General features: G+C 38.5%; 1 protein-coding gene across 1 annotated transcript in view; it reads left to right on the forward strand.

The window, feature by feature from the left end:
• The window catches only part of RLF (RLF zinc finger), an 86,649-nt gene that overhangs the window by 37,213 nt on the left and 35,728 nt on the right, over positions 1-13,708 (forward strand). The window contains exons 4-5 of the mRNA XM_003989897.4: positions 1,507-1,639; positions 8,669-8,871. Of these exons, the coding sequence (XP_003989946.1) occupies positions 1,507-1,639; positions 8,669-8,871 (336 nt within the window). The remainder of the gene's footprint in view (positions 1-1,506; positions 1,640-8,668; positions 8,872-13,708) is intronic.

Consider the following 13,708-nt stretch of genomic DNA (forward strand, 5'->3'; position numbering starts at 1 on the left):
TTCGTCTCAGGTCATGATCTCGTGGTCCATGAGTTCAAGCCCCGCATCGAGCTCTGTGCTGACAGCTCAGAGCCTGGAGCCTGCTTCAGATTCTGTGTCTCCCTCTCTCTCTGACCCTCCCCCATTCATGCTCTGTCTCTCTCTGTCTCAAAAATAAATAAACATTAAAATAATAATAATAATAATAATAAAAAAATAACGTCTTTTGATAGAAGAATTTAAACAATGAAAAAATTTATCAGTTGGCATCATTAAATTAATATTTCTATTAGAAGGAATACATTGCCTTTGTGAATACCATGGAACCCTTTATTTATTAAAAAAGTTTTTTTTAATGTTTACTTTTGAGAGAGAGAGTGTGCAAGGCAGGGCAGGGGCAGGAAGAGAGGGAGATAGAGGATCTGAAGCAGGTTGTTTGCTGACAGAAGAGAACCCGATTGTGGGGCTCGAACTCACAAACCGCGAGATCATGACCTGAGCTGAAGTCTGGCGCTTAACTAACTGAGCCATCAAAGTGCCTTGTGAATACTGTGGAATCTTTTAAAAGAAAGCTATTAAATAGCCTTAAAATAATTTAGTAATTGGACAGTTGGGTGGCTCAGTCTGTTAAGCCTCCAACTTCAGGTCATGATCTCATGGTTCATGAGTCTCATAGTTTGTGAGTTCAAGCCCTGCATCGGGCTCTGTGCTGAAAGCTCAGCCTGCTTCAGATTCTGTGTCTCCCTCTCTCTCTGCCCTTCCTGGCTCCCACTTGTCTGTCTCTCTCTCAAAAATAAATATTAAAATTTTTTTTTAAATAAAATTATTAATGTGAGGTTGTAAATTGAATTATGGTCATAATTTTACCTAAGGAGAATTTAGGAAAACATTTTATTTTATTTTTAAGTTTATTTTGAGAGAGAGAGTGTGTGTGAGCATGGGAGGGAAAGAGAAGGAGAGAGAATCTCAAGCAGGCTCTGTGCTGTCAGCACAGAGCCCGACACGGGGCTTGAACCCACAAACCATGAGATCATGACCTGAGCTGAAACGAAGAGTCAGACACTTAACCAACCAAGCCCCCCAGGCACCCCTAGGAAAACATTTTAAAGGTGCTCTTTAGTGAAAATACCCTAGTTTCTTTTCTTTTCTTTTTTTTTTTTTTTAAGTTTATTTTGAGAGAGAGAGAAGTGGGGGGGGGCAGAGAGAGGGAGGGAGAGAGAGAGAATTCCAAGCAGGCTCTGTACTGTCAGCAAGGAACCTGACACAGGGCTCGAATTCACCAACTGTGAGATTATGATCTGAGCTGAAACCAAGAGCCAGACTTTCAAATGACTGAGCCACCCAGGCGCCCCTCTAGTTTCACTTTTAAAAATAAACAGAGCTTTGAGGATGGTTTTTTTTTCCTGCTTATTTCTCTTTTGGAAATCTAAGTTCCTTTCATAGACATTCAGATACGTTGAAAAGGCAAAAAATACATTTTATATTGCTTATTAGTCTGTTTTCTGGATATGCTGTTTTTTGTTTTAGGAGTCACATGATGCATTATTGGAATTTGGGAATAATAACCTACAAATATTGGTTCATGTTACCAAGGAAGGAGTGTGGAAAAACCCAGTTCTTCTTAAAATTCTGTCTCAACAGCCAGTAGAAACAGAAGAAGGTAAGCCATAAAACTTTACTGACTATATTGAAGGAAGACTTAGATCTAAGAGAATTAGAATTCACTTATGGCTTAAAATTTTGTAAATATCACCTGTGTATCCCTACCCAGTCTGTTCTCCTTTGAATAGTAAAAACTAACCGTTAGCATTTAATGTCTTCCTAGTCTTTAGTATATGGTAGAGCTTTGCTTGTGTTTTGTTCACTGGTTACTACAACTAAGGACCGTGGAAAAATTGCTTTTTTATTTTAAACTTATGAAATAATTGGAATTTAGCATTTTGTAGAGAAACGCAAAGAATGAAAATTTTATTTACAAAATTGTCAGTTTAACACCAGAAGATTTATGGAATTGAGTTGGTATTTGCATTTTAGACACAAAAAGTTATTTCATTTGGTACCACGACCAATTGTGATTTCATTTGCTTTAAGTTAGTAGAAAATTGAAAGGATCACATTCTGTTAAGTATGTTTCAGGAATAAAAATGAGCTTCAGAAGAGTTTTTATTTATACTTTTGGTATATCTTTAACTTAGGTCTTGAACAGACCATTTGAATGTTGATGCCTTAAAATGCCCTAGTTAGCTTATTCATTCACCAAGTTTGACAGCCTACTGTAGACATGCTGTTTGGGTTTTCCGTATAGTGAGAAGATTGGCAAGGAGGCTACTTAGAGTTTTCTCTTGATCCCTTTGCTCTGCTAATTCTCCTGCTTATTAGTCACATTGACAAAAGAGGAAAAGAATAAAGGAAAGAGCTGTTAAATAGAAAAGAGGTTGGTTTTATTGTTTTCTGTTCAGGTTCCCAGTATATGTCATCCCATTTGTGGATATAGGCAAATGGAGGCTAAAATATCACCTTTCTTATTAATATAAGTTGCTTAGAGGATAGAGCCAAATAGTTTCAGAAGAATCCCAGAATTAGGCAGATCCCAGTCCAGATAAAGTCTGACTAGGGCAGAGAAGAGCACTTATTCTGTTACTCTCTAGAGGCAGGCCTAAGCTCAACAGGAAGAAGGCTAGAGTAGCATTAAATGTCCCCACTTTATTTTCCCTTGATGTACGAGTCAAATACATCACCCCACCTCAGGAGTTAACAGTACTTAATTTCTTTTCACATAGAAAAAAATCAAGAGATGGAGAGAAGCACTGTTCACCTAACATCTTGTGGTATCCTATCTATTCAGTAAAGATGAAGTGCCCACTATCTGTAAGACTGTGCACAGAACAGTGACATGTCTAAGGAATTATTCTGTGAACTAGCATATAAATGGTGGGCAGCCTATATAGTCTGCCTGCTTTCTCAGTTGGCCCTGACTCTAATTTCAGGTCAGAAGATTAGAAAGCTTTCTTTAGGGGAGCCTGGGGGGCTCAGTCAGTTAAGCAGCCGACTCTTGGTTTTGGTTAAGGTCATGCTCTCATGGTTTGTGAGTTTGAGCCCCACATCGGCCCCTGCGCTGACAGTGTGGATGGAGCCTGCTGGATCCTCTGTCTCCCTCTCTCTGCCCCTCCCCTGCTCGTGCTCGTGTGCACGCGTGCATGTGCTCAAAAATAAACATTACAGAAATTAAAGAAAGCTTCTTTTATAGCCCCACTGCCCTTTGTAGCCCAGGTATTAACATATATTTGAAATTAGAAAGCAGTGATTATCCTCTCGTTGATTCTCTTCTGTTCAATGATGTAGTCATCAGAAGCATAAAAGTACACATTTTAAGCCTCCAAGGAACTCAGTAAATGCTTTTCAGTTTATTTTTGTGGATTTAAAAAAAGATCTGTCAGGGTTTTGTTTTTCCTGCCTTGAATTCTTGAATTTTGTGACCTCCCCCCCCCCCCCCCCCGCCCAAAGTTTATTACTGAAGTATGTAATGAGTATCGGTTGTTGGCACTTCTGCCTGGCATAATCAGCAGGGAAATAGCAGGTTCTCCCACCCAGATTCCAGCCCAGGTACTGAAGGCCTTTCCACCCCAGGCTACCCCAGCAGCCTGCCACAGATGATGGGGATGGCAAGACCAAGCCCAGCTAAGGTCTCACTCGTAGTTTCCGTCCTGAGCTCCAGGAGTCACAAAACTACCCCTCCTCACAGTGGCAATGGCAGCAGCCACCTGGACCCAGGTAACCTACAGACTAGGAGACCTCAGCTACCATCAGTGGGGAGCCCCCACTACCATAATGGAGAGATTCCATCTACAACTCAAAGGACACCCAGAGCCACCATCTGATATCTGCCAGTTTTGCCAACTGACCTGTACCCTACCCACCTACCCAGCCCCCCGCCCCCACCCTTTCCCATAACTTACGCCAGTAGGAGACTCAGGAGGGCCAAAGCCACAGTCTTTTCCTTTTTTTCTCTCTCCCCTCCCAAAGGTTGAAGGAAGGGATACATCCTTGTTCAGAGTCACCAACTCCTTTCCCAAATCAGGCTGATAAGGAACCAGCTCTTATACCTCCTCCTGGTTGTTTTTCTTTCCCACCCCAGTTTATTTTTTGTGTCCCTTCTGCCCCCTACCTCGGAAGCCATTTTATGAATTGTCAGGTGCCACTTGAGCCTTCCAGTAAAAATAAAAAGAGGCTTTCCTGTTAAAAAATAAAAAAACGGCTGTTTTTAATTGGACCTTAAATGTTAACCATTTTTTACGTGATGAAGTATCGTGATGTTTGCAGTTTACTTTTAAATGGTTCAGGAAAAGAAAAGCGAAGTAAAGAAATGACAAAACAGTTCATTTGTTGAATCTAGATGGAAGAAAGGATATATGATTAAAAATTATTTTATACTAAAATGACCAAAAAAATACAGAAAGAGTCCCAATTAGGAAGGGGATTTCTATACTTTATTATATCATTTTTAAATATTGAATGTATGGATGGATTTCGTTTTAAAAAACAAAGTTAAGATACATAACTTGAAATGAATTTATCTATAAAGCTTATTTATTTATAAAGTTTATCCATCCTGAGAGAGAGAGCACAACTGAGGGAGGAACAGAGAGAGAGAATCCCAAGTAGGCTCTGTGCTGTGAGTGCAGAGCCGGATGCAGGGCCTGAATTCCTGAACCATGAGATCATGAACTGAGCCAAAGTCAGCCGCTTAACCACCTGAGCCACCCAGGTGCCCCTGTTTTTGTTTTTTTTTTGTTTTTTTTTGTTTTTTTTTTTTAAATGTTTATTTTTTGAGAGCATGCAAGGGCCTGAGCAGGGGAGGGGCAGAGAGGGAGAGAGAAATCCCAAGCAGGCCCTGAGTTGTCAGCGTAGAGCCTGACGCAGTGCTTGAACTCATGAACTGTGAGATCATGATCTGAGGCAAAACCAAGAGTCTGGATGCTTAACTGACTGCACCACCTGGGCAGCCCTGAAATGAATTTTAAAATGCAAGATTGGTCTGTATGTTCAAAGTCAGTATGGTGGTTTAACTATAGTACATTGAGTAAATTAGTTTTACCTCTATAATTTAGAGTGTTTGTTATGTGATAAGTACCATATTAGTGCTTTCCATATCTCATTTAGTCCATAAACCAGGTGAGACATTACACATGCCTAAGGCCACGTGGTTAAAATTGGGAGGCAGAATTTGAACACAGGTGAGGAGATATTGAAAGTTTTTGATTGAAGCATGATAACCACTCAGTTGCTAAATATATGGTTTTGTAAAACCTCTCTAATATGTAAGGCATTGTGTTTAGTGCTGCAGGGAATACAGAAGTTAACAAGACACGGTATTCACAAATTGCTGATGGTGTAGTAAGGGAGAAGACAGAAACAGATAATAGCAACTAGTATTGAGCATTTCCTCTGTGCCTGGCCCTGTGCCAAGTGTCTTATCTGTGTTACGGTAGTTCATCTATGATTCATTCAGCTCTGTGAGGTGGATATTACTAATTTTTTTTTTAACAGATGAAGAAACTTGAGGCTCAGAGAGGTCAGTTAATTGTCCAAGGGTCTCACAGCTAGTATGTGTCAGAGTCCTGATTCAGCCTCACATTGAATGTGATTCCAAAACATGAGGTAGTAATCTCTGTACACTGTAATCCTTTATTCCTGTAGTTAAAGAGAAAAGTAAGTACAGTGAAGGAAGTAAAATACTGTGGGAATTGTTTTTTTAATGCTGTAAGAATTTAGAAGAGGGTGGGTTGTATAGCTCTTCAGGGTGAGATTTGTGAAAATGCTTATAGCCTTATAGGGCAGATACACAGAGCAGAATCTGATGATAGGCAGAATAGGATATTGGGGTGACAGATGTGGCAGGAAATAATATGAAAGAATTAGATTGGGAGGTTTTTTTAAATGTTTATTTATTTTAATTTTTGTGAATGTTTATTATTTTTGAGACAAAGAGACAAAGCATGAGCGGGGAAGGGACAGAGAGAGAGAGGGAGACACAGAATCTGAAGCAAGCTCCAGGCTCTGAGCTGTCAGCAAAGATCCTGACGCGGGGCCATGAACTGTGAACTCATGAACCGTGAGATCATGACCTGAGCTGAAGTCAGACGCGTAACTGATTGAGCCACCCAGGTGCCCCTAATATATGTATATATATATATGTATATGTATATATATATATGTATATATATATATGTATATACATATATATGTGTATATATATATATACACACATATATATATATACATATATACACATATATACACATATATATGTATATACATATATATGTATGTAGAGAGAGAGAGAGAGAGATCTATCTATCTATCAGTTACTGTTTTGGGGGGAAGAAGGCCGGAGGACTGGAGTTAGGGCAGAGAGGAGATAACTTTATAAACATTTTTTTGTGTTTTTGAATTTTATGTTATGTGCATATATGGTATTACTTATTTTTTAAAAGAATTTAAGAAACTGTACAGATCTATATATCTATATCTATATGTATATATGTATCTATATGTATCTATATGTATATATGTATCTATATGTATATAGATATATAGATATAGATCTACTTATTTATTTATTTACACACAAGAGAACACGAGTGGGGGAGGGGCAGAGAGAGAGGGAGAGAGAATCCCAAGCAATCCAGAGCCCAATGTGGGGCTCAATCCCATGAACTGGGAGATCATGACCTGAGCCAAAATCAAGAGTCAGATCCTCAACTGACCAAGACACCCAGGTGCCCCTGATTGGGGAGTTTTAAAAAGAATTGCTAGCATACAATAAGGATGTAATAATAATTGAGGGATGGAATTGGCAAGGAGGGATAATGCTAAACGTTCATTTCTGTATGATTGAGAGAATACCATTACTGAAAATAGAAGTAAGGAATGAGGAGCTATTTGAGAGGGAGATGTGATTATGAGTTCGTTTTGTGGAATTTAGTGCCTATGGGACTAAAACGGAAAAATCCAAGTGAAAGTGATCTGTTTTCCAGCCATACTTTTTGACCTTGACTACATTATTAGAGTATCTGTGGAATTTAAAACCAACACACACAGACACACATTCTCTATCCCCCTCTCTCCCTCCCCAGGCTTCACCTGCTAAATCAAAATCTGCAGTTAGAGCTCTAGAATCTAGACCTTTTTGAGCTACCACAGGAAATAGGCACCTTCCACCTATATAGAATGACCTATATGATATATTTAGTGGGAAAAGAAATAGGTCCTCTGTACTCAGAATATTTCTGGAAGAAATTGGAAACAGTTATTGTTTTGGGGGGAAGGAGACTGGGGGACTGGAGTTAGGGCAGAAAGGAGACAACTTTATAAACTTTTTTTGTGTTTTTGAACTTTATGTCATGTGCATATATGGTATTACTTGTTTTTTAAAAGAATTTCAGAAACTGTACAGTTGGTTCGGATGTAAAGACTGGGCCAGTAGTTTATCCCTGTCCCCACAGTGGTTTATCATTAATACAATGATTTCCACTCCATAGATCTCATGCTTGTAGACATAGCAGCATGGGTATCATCTGAGAAGCTTGTTGGAAAAACAAAATCTCAGGTCCCATCCCAGACCCACTGAATTAGAATCTGCATTTTACTAAGATACCCCAGGTGATTCAGAAGGCACTTTCAAGTTTGAGAAACACTATTTTAGATGGAACATCTAAAGCAGTTTGTTTACTCATGACTTGTCTTGACCTACGATATTCTCACCTCTGTTCTTTAAATAATAGTAACGATGCCACACACTTGTTGAGTGTATGCTGTTCGTAAGTCATGGGATCGTCTAGAACAGTGTAAAAATCAGTGCTCAGATGCTTAATATTTAGTACTGCCCAGAGCAGCATTTTCCAAAGTGTGTACTGAACCAGGAACATATATTTTACTTTATGCTAATAATATGTGTAAAAGGGTTCTCTGGTCAAATCAGTTTGGGAGACATTGGGTTAAATAAAAGTGAACAGTTTTCTTTATTGCAGGACTGTTCAGAGATTTGACCAAGGAATCCTTTTTTTTTCTAGGACTATCTCTCAGGTCTTTTGGTCGGTGGAACACACTTTGAGAAATTCCTGGTTTAGAGGAAAGAACACCACTGGCTTTGGAATCCTTGGCAAGTTACCTAATTTCTCTGAATATTAATTTTCCTAACCTTAAACTGGGGATAATAATACTTGCCTTGGTGGTGGTGTGAAGAATAAGTGAGAGGTATATAGACACACTCAGCCTAAAGCTTGGTACCTCATAAAAGTGTTCGAGTGGTAGTTGTTAATATTACATAGGCTACTTCTTTTTCTTGCATTTATGCTTGTTGTTCATATCCATATTCCTTAATATCCTTATCAGAAAGTGAGGGAGGAGAAAGTCAAATAATTAATTTTAATAAAGTGTTAGTAGTTTTATTAAGAGGTTTGGTGTTTAGAATAAAACTACAAATAATGTGGGAATCATTAGCAAAATTAATTTATCTTGCTATCTGCTCTGTTAGATGAGTATTGAGATCAGAATATACTTCCCAAGTTATATCAACCGAATTTTTATTCACTAAAAACAAACCAACAACAAAAGATATCAAACTCTCGTCTTAACCTTGACATGTTATGAGGTATGTTATCAGACTTTCATTTTTCCTTTCTCCTAGTCAATAAATTGATTGCACAAGAAGGACCTTCCTTTCTGCAAATGCGAATAAAACATTTGTTGAAATCTAACTGCATCCCTCAGGCCACTGCTTTATCAAAACTGTGTGCAGAATCTAAGGAAATTTCAAATGTGTCATCTTTTCAGCAAGCCTATATCACATGCTTATGTTCCATTCTCCCGAATGAAGATGCTATTAAGGAGGTGAGTAAAGCAAATAAGTGCTGTTGTCACTCACGCTTACTATGAATTTAATAGATTTTGATAAATGTTGCATGCCAGGATGAAAACCAAGAATTATTTTTTTCTGGCTACTGAAAAGTGCCGTATTAATTGTATATAACTGTTCAACAGAGTGAATATAAAGTTATGTCTTATAGGTGGATTTGAAAGTAGATAATTGAAGAATATGCAGGTGGGTATTTATGTGTTAGGGCAATGGTTTGCTTTGAAATTTTCAAATGTAAAAGGTGTTTTTCTTTTTTTTAAAGTAATGATTTCTATATGTTTGGGAAATACAGAAATTATTAATACTAACATCAAGGGATAAACTAAAGTGAATGTCACTTAGCTTTCATTTAAGGTACTTTACACATGTAACTGTAAGCAGAGAAATATGGGACTTTAGAACCTGTGAATATATTTTGAACTATAATTAAATGCACAAGCTGGGTACCGTGGAAAATAATAAAATAATTGAATCTTTTTTAAAAATTATTTTATCAGTCACATTGCATTTTTTAACCCGAACCCTTTTCTTTAAAATGTTGGAATTCGTTTTCTCTAATCGTTTTTGATAAATTACATAGGAAAAGATGAATAATTTCTAGCTATATTCTGTCATCTACCTATAATTCTCCTAGATCTGGTACATGGATTCTCATTTTACTTCTCTGTTAAACCTTTCCTATTAAAGGTAATAATCCCAAGGATCTGATTTTATGCTGTAGTAATTCTTAAACTTTAATGATAGTTTCAACTTACAGTTTTATTTATAATATCCTACTCCAAATGCAACTCTCTCTTTCCAGCTCACTCACTCCAGGACCAGAAGTCTATTGATCCCGCTTGCCTTCATCCTCCTCATGTACTCCTTTCCCTCCTTAAACTCTGCTTTTCCATAGTCAATCAATATTATCACTCCCTAAGCTTCTCGACTGGTCTCTCCCTTAATTGTACTTATTTGACTAACCACCATCTTGATTATCTCTAAGTCTTTACCTACTCTCTATCTTTTCCTGCACCATTGGGGTCAAACTGGGGTGGAGAAAACCAGCCTACTGATTTTACCAATAATCAGTCACACTATATTTTTTTAGGCGATTTGCTCTCCCACTTTCATAAAGTACTATTTCATACTGTGTCCTTTCTTTTCAAATGTATACTGTAATGCCTTTTGCCCCATCACACTTTGCATTGATGAACTTTCTCCCTATTTCTCTGAGGAAATTGAGGCAGTTGGAAGGGGGTTTCTGTAAGCTGCTTCCATGACATCTATTCACCTACCTGTATCTGTGCGTGCGCACCTTCTCTTCCATTACTAAAGATAACTGTATCTGTTCTCCTGCCTAAGGCCAGTCCCCCACTGACTTCAGTATCTTATCCCATCTGCTGTCGCCCCCTCAAGGATAATGCTTACAGGACTTTTCTCTACTGTATCATCAGTTCCCCCTCTACTGCAACCATCCTATCAGCATTTATGCTATTACTTCTTTCATCTTTAAAAAAGAAATCTTTAGATTCCACTTCCCCATCCAACGACCACCCCATTCTTCTCCTGGCCTTTCAGCATAATTTCTTGAATGAATTGTGTGAATTTACTGTTCTAACATCGTTCTCCTCGAACACATTATAATATGGCATTCACCCCTGCCAGTCTATCACATCACTAAATCCAGTGATGATTTCTCAGCTTTCATCTTATTCAATCTGACTTCTTAACTTTGTCTTTTAAACATTTTTTTAGGTTTGTTTATTTATTTATTTATTTATTTTGAGAGAGAGCACAAGGAGGGAAGGGACAGAGAGAGAAGGGGAGAGAGAAAAATCCCTAGCAGGCTCCAAGCTGTCAGTGCAGAGCCTGACACGGGGCTCAGTCTCCTGAACCCATGAGATCCTGACCTGAGCCAAAGTCAAGAGTCGGCTGCTTAACTGACTGAGCCACCCAGGCACTTTCTAGGGTATTGCATTCTCCTGGTTTTCTATGCACCTAACTGATTAGTCAGTCTTTCTTAGTTCTAACCTGTTCTTCCTCCTCATCTCTCTGTTGAGTAAATGTTACAGTACTCTAGGACTCTGTCCTTGTGTGTCCTCTCTTTTCTGCCTACAAGCATGCCCTTGGTGACTTCTTTTAGATTCCTGTTTTTAAATACCAACTGTTGTCTGCATCTCAAATGTTTTATCTCCAGCCCAGTCCTCTCCTCTGAACTCCAGACTCACATATCCAGCTACCTAATCACTATCTCTACTGGTATGGCTAATAGCATCTCAGACTTCATATGTCCATAACTAAGCTCCTGATCTACCTGATATTCGGGCTTTGTTTTTATGCGCTTTCTTCCAAATGAAGTCAGTTGCTGTCCAGTCTCAGTGTTGCAGGTGAAGGGGGGAAGGTAGTGAATAACCAGCTACCATTTTTTTTTGAGTCCTTACTGTATGTTAAATGCTATGCTGAATGCTTTATATATATTTTGTCACATTTAATTCTCACAACTCTTAACTCTATTTTTATTGGTGAGGAAAATGAGGCTCAGATCAAGTAATATGTTCATGCTTACAAAGCTTAAAGTGGTTAAGGTGAGATGCAAACCTGAGTTTGGTATACTACTACTAGTATTAAAAATGCAGGATAATATATATCATCCTAGGTGATAACTACCTAAGGGTTTATATGCCGAATGCTGTGTTAGGCATTGTGTTACAAAAATTAATTCAGAAACTTCTGAACTGACCTACTTGCTTTTTACTCTCACTCTCTACATTTTATTCTTACCAAAATTAACTAGAATAATATCTTTAAAACTTAAAGTGGGGTCATGTCACTTCCTGATCAACAGCTTTCCGTCTTCTTCATAATGAATCCAGAAGGCTTTATTCTATGTGTCATGGCTCCTGGAGACTTCTCTAAACATCTCTGACAGTATCTTCTACCATGTAACACTCATTGCTCCATAGCAATTTGCTGTTGTTTGAACAAACCAAACACATTCCTGCCTTAGATCTTTGTGGTTGCCATTTCTTTTGCCTAGAATGCCCGTCCACAAGATACTTGGGATGGCTCGTTCACTTAACAGCATTCACATCTCACCGCAATATTGCCTTATCAGAGACCTTCTTCACTGTCCCATCTAAAATAGTGTCCTGTCAGGGTGCCTGGGTGACTCAGTGGGTTAAGCATCCGGTTCTTGATTTCAGCTTAGGTCATGATCTCACCATCGTGAGATCGAGCTCTGGGTTGTGCTCCATGCTGCTGTGGAGCCCACTTGGGATTCTTTCTCTCCCTCTGCTCCTCCCCTGCTTGTGTGCATGCACACTGTCTCGAGTAAATAAAAGAAAATTTATACTATCCCCCTTCTCTGTCCTTTTTTTCTTAATACCTGTTATCGTTATTATAAATATATAGATGTCCATCTAAAATGGCCTCTGTCACTCTCTGTCCCCTTACTTACTTGTTTCTTCTTTATGTTTATATTACTACTTCTGCTAGACATCATATTTGCTTCTTTTCTGTTTCCTCCCACTAGGTTGAAAACATTGTAAGGATGAAGACATTGGTTTATTCACCACTATATCTCTACATTCTGGAAGAATAGTTAGCAGCGTAATGGGCATTTATTCATAAGCGACTAACTATAAGCCCATATGCTAATTTTTTTATTTGCAGTGTTGGGAAGGGTAAGGAGATGGGAGACTGCTTATCTGTAATAACAGTTGTAGTATTTTGTGTTTGGGAAACCTAATCAGAGTTAAGTTGTAGTAATGGTTACATTCAGCACCTGATACATGCCAGAAATTTTCAGAAGAAGCAAAAATGCTAGATCATGAACTTGATTCCTCTTCATTCTATAATAATAACAACTTTTCCTTTAATGTCTCAGCCTTTGTTTATTTAAAACTTTTGTTTGTAGCATTGTGTGAGATACTGGCAAAAACAGAAGGGTGTGTATGGCTTACTTTGGTAGCCAGAAACAGATACAGGAAGATAAGTACTAAGCTGTATGATACTGCCCCTGAATTCAATAGAAGTGGGGAGAATCTTTGTTGACTGGCATATAAGGCTTTATAAAAATTGATCCTTGATTTGGACCTTGAAATAATGTTAGGGTTTGGATGGGTAGAAAGAATGGTTTGGGGATAGCTGACTTTGGTAGTGAAGGCGGAGAAATGAATGTGTATGTTGCTGAGGCCCACTAGGGAACACCTTGCCATGGCAGAGTGGGTGTTGAGGTCTTGTGAGAAATAAGACCTGTTGGGTGGGGAGAAGGGGGAGGCCTTGGAAACTCTAGTGAATTAAAACTGATTTGATGCAGTAGAAATTAGAAAGGTTTTGAAGGTGGGGATTGAAATGACAAACAGTATTTTAGGAAGCTTAGAAAGAAGATATATTAGGCTTAGAAGAGATTGATTGGAGTTAGCAAGAGGACTTAATGTCAAGAGACTCGTGAGGCCTGGGAGACTGGAAGAATGACGGTGTTCCGCTAACTGATCAGAATGGCAAAGAAGAAAGATATGGACAACAAGGAGGGCTTGGGAGAATAATCAGCTTTGTTTTGTCCATGACTTTCCTGGTTTATTAATAACAAGACAACAAAACAGGATTTCTTCCTGAAGTTACATAATTAATTCCTTTCAACAAATTTGTTGAGTTTGTAAGGAACGAAGTTAGAGGAAATGTGATTTGATTCTCTACAACAGAGGTTGGCAAACTATGGCATGTGGGCCAGATCCACCCAACCTTTTTTTGTAAATAAAGTTTTACCGGAACACAGTCATGCCCATTTGCTTATTGTTTATGGCTGTGTTTACAGTGGTAGAGTTGAGT

Source organism: Felis catus, chromosome C1 (assembly GCF_018350175.1).
Source record: "Felis catus isolate Fca126 chromosome C1, F.catus_Fca126_mat1.0, whole genome shotgun sequence".
Classification (NCBI taxonomy): domain Eukaryota; kingdom Metazoa; phylum Chordata; class Mammalia; order Carnivora; family Felidae; genus Felis; species Felis catus.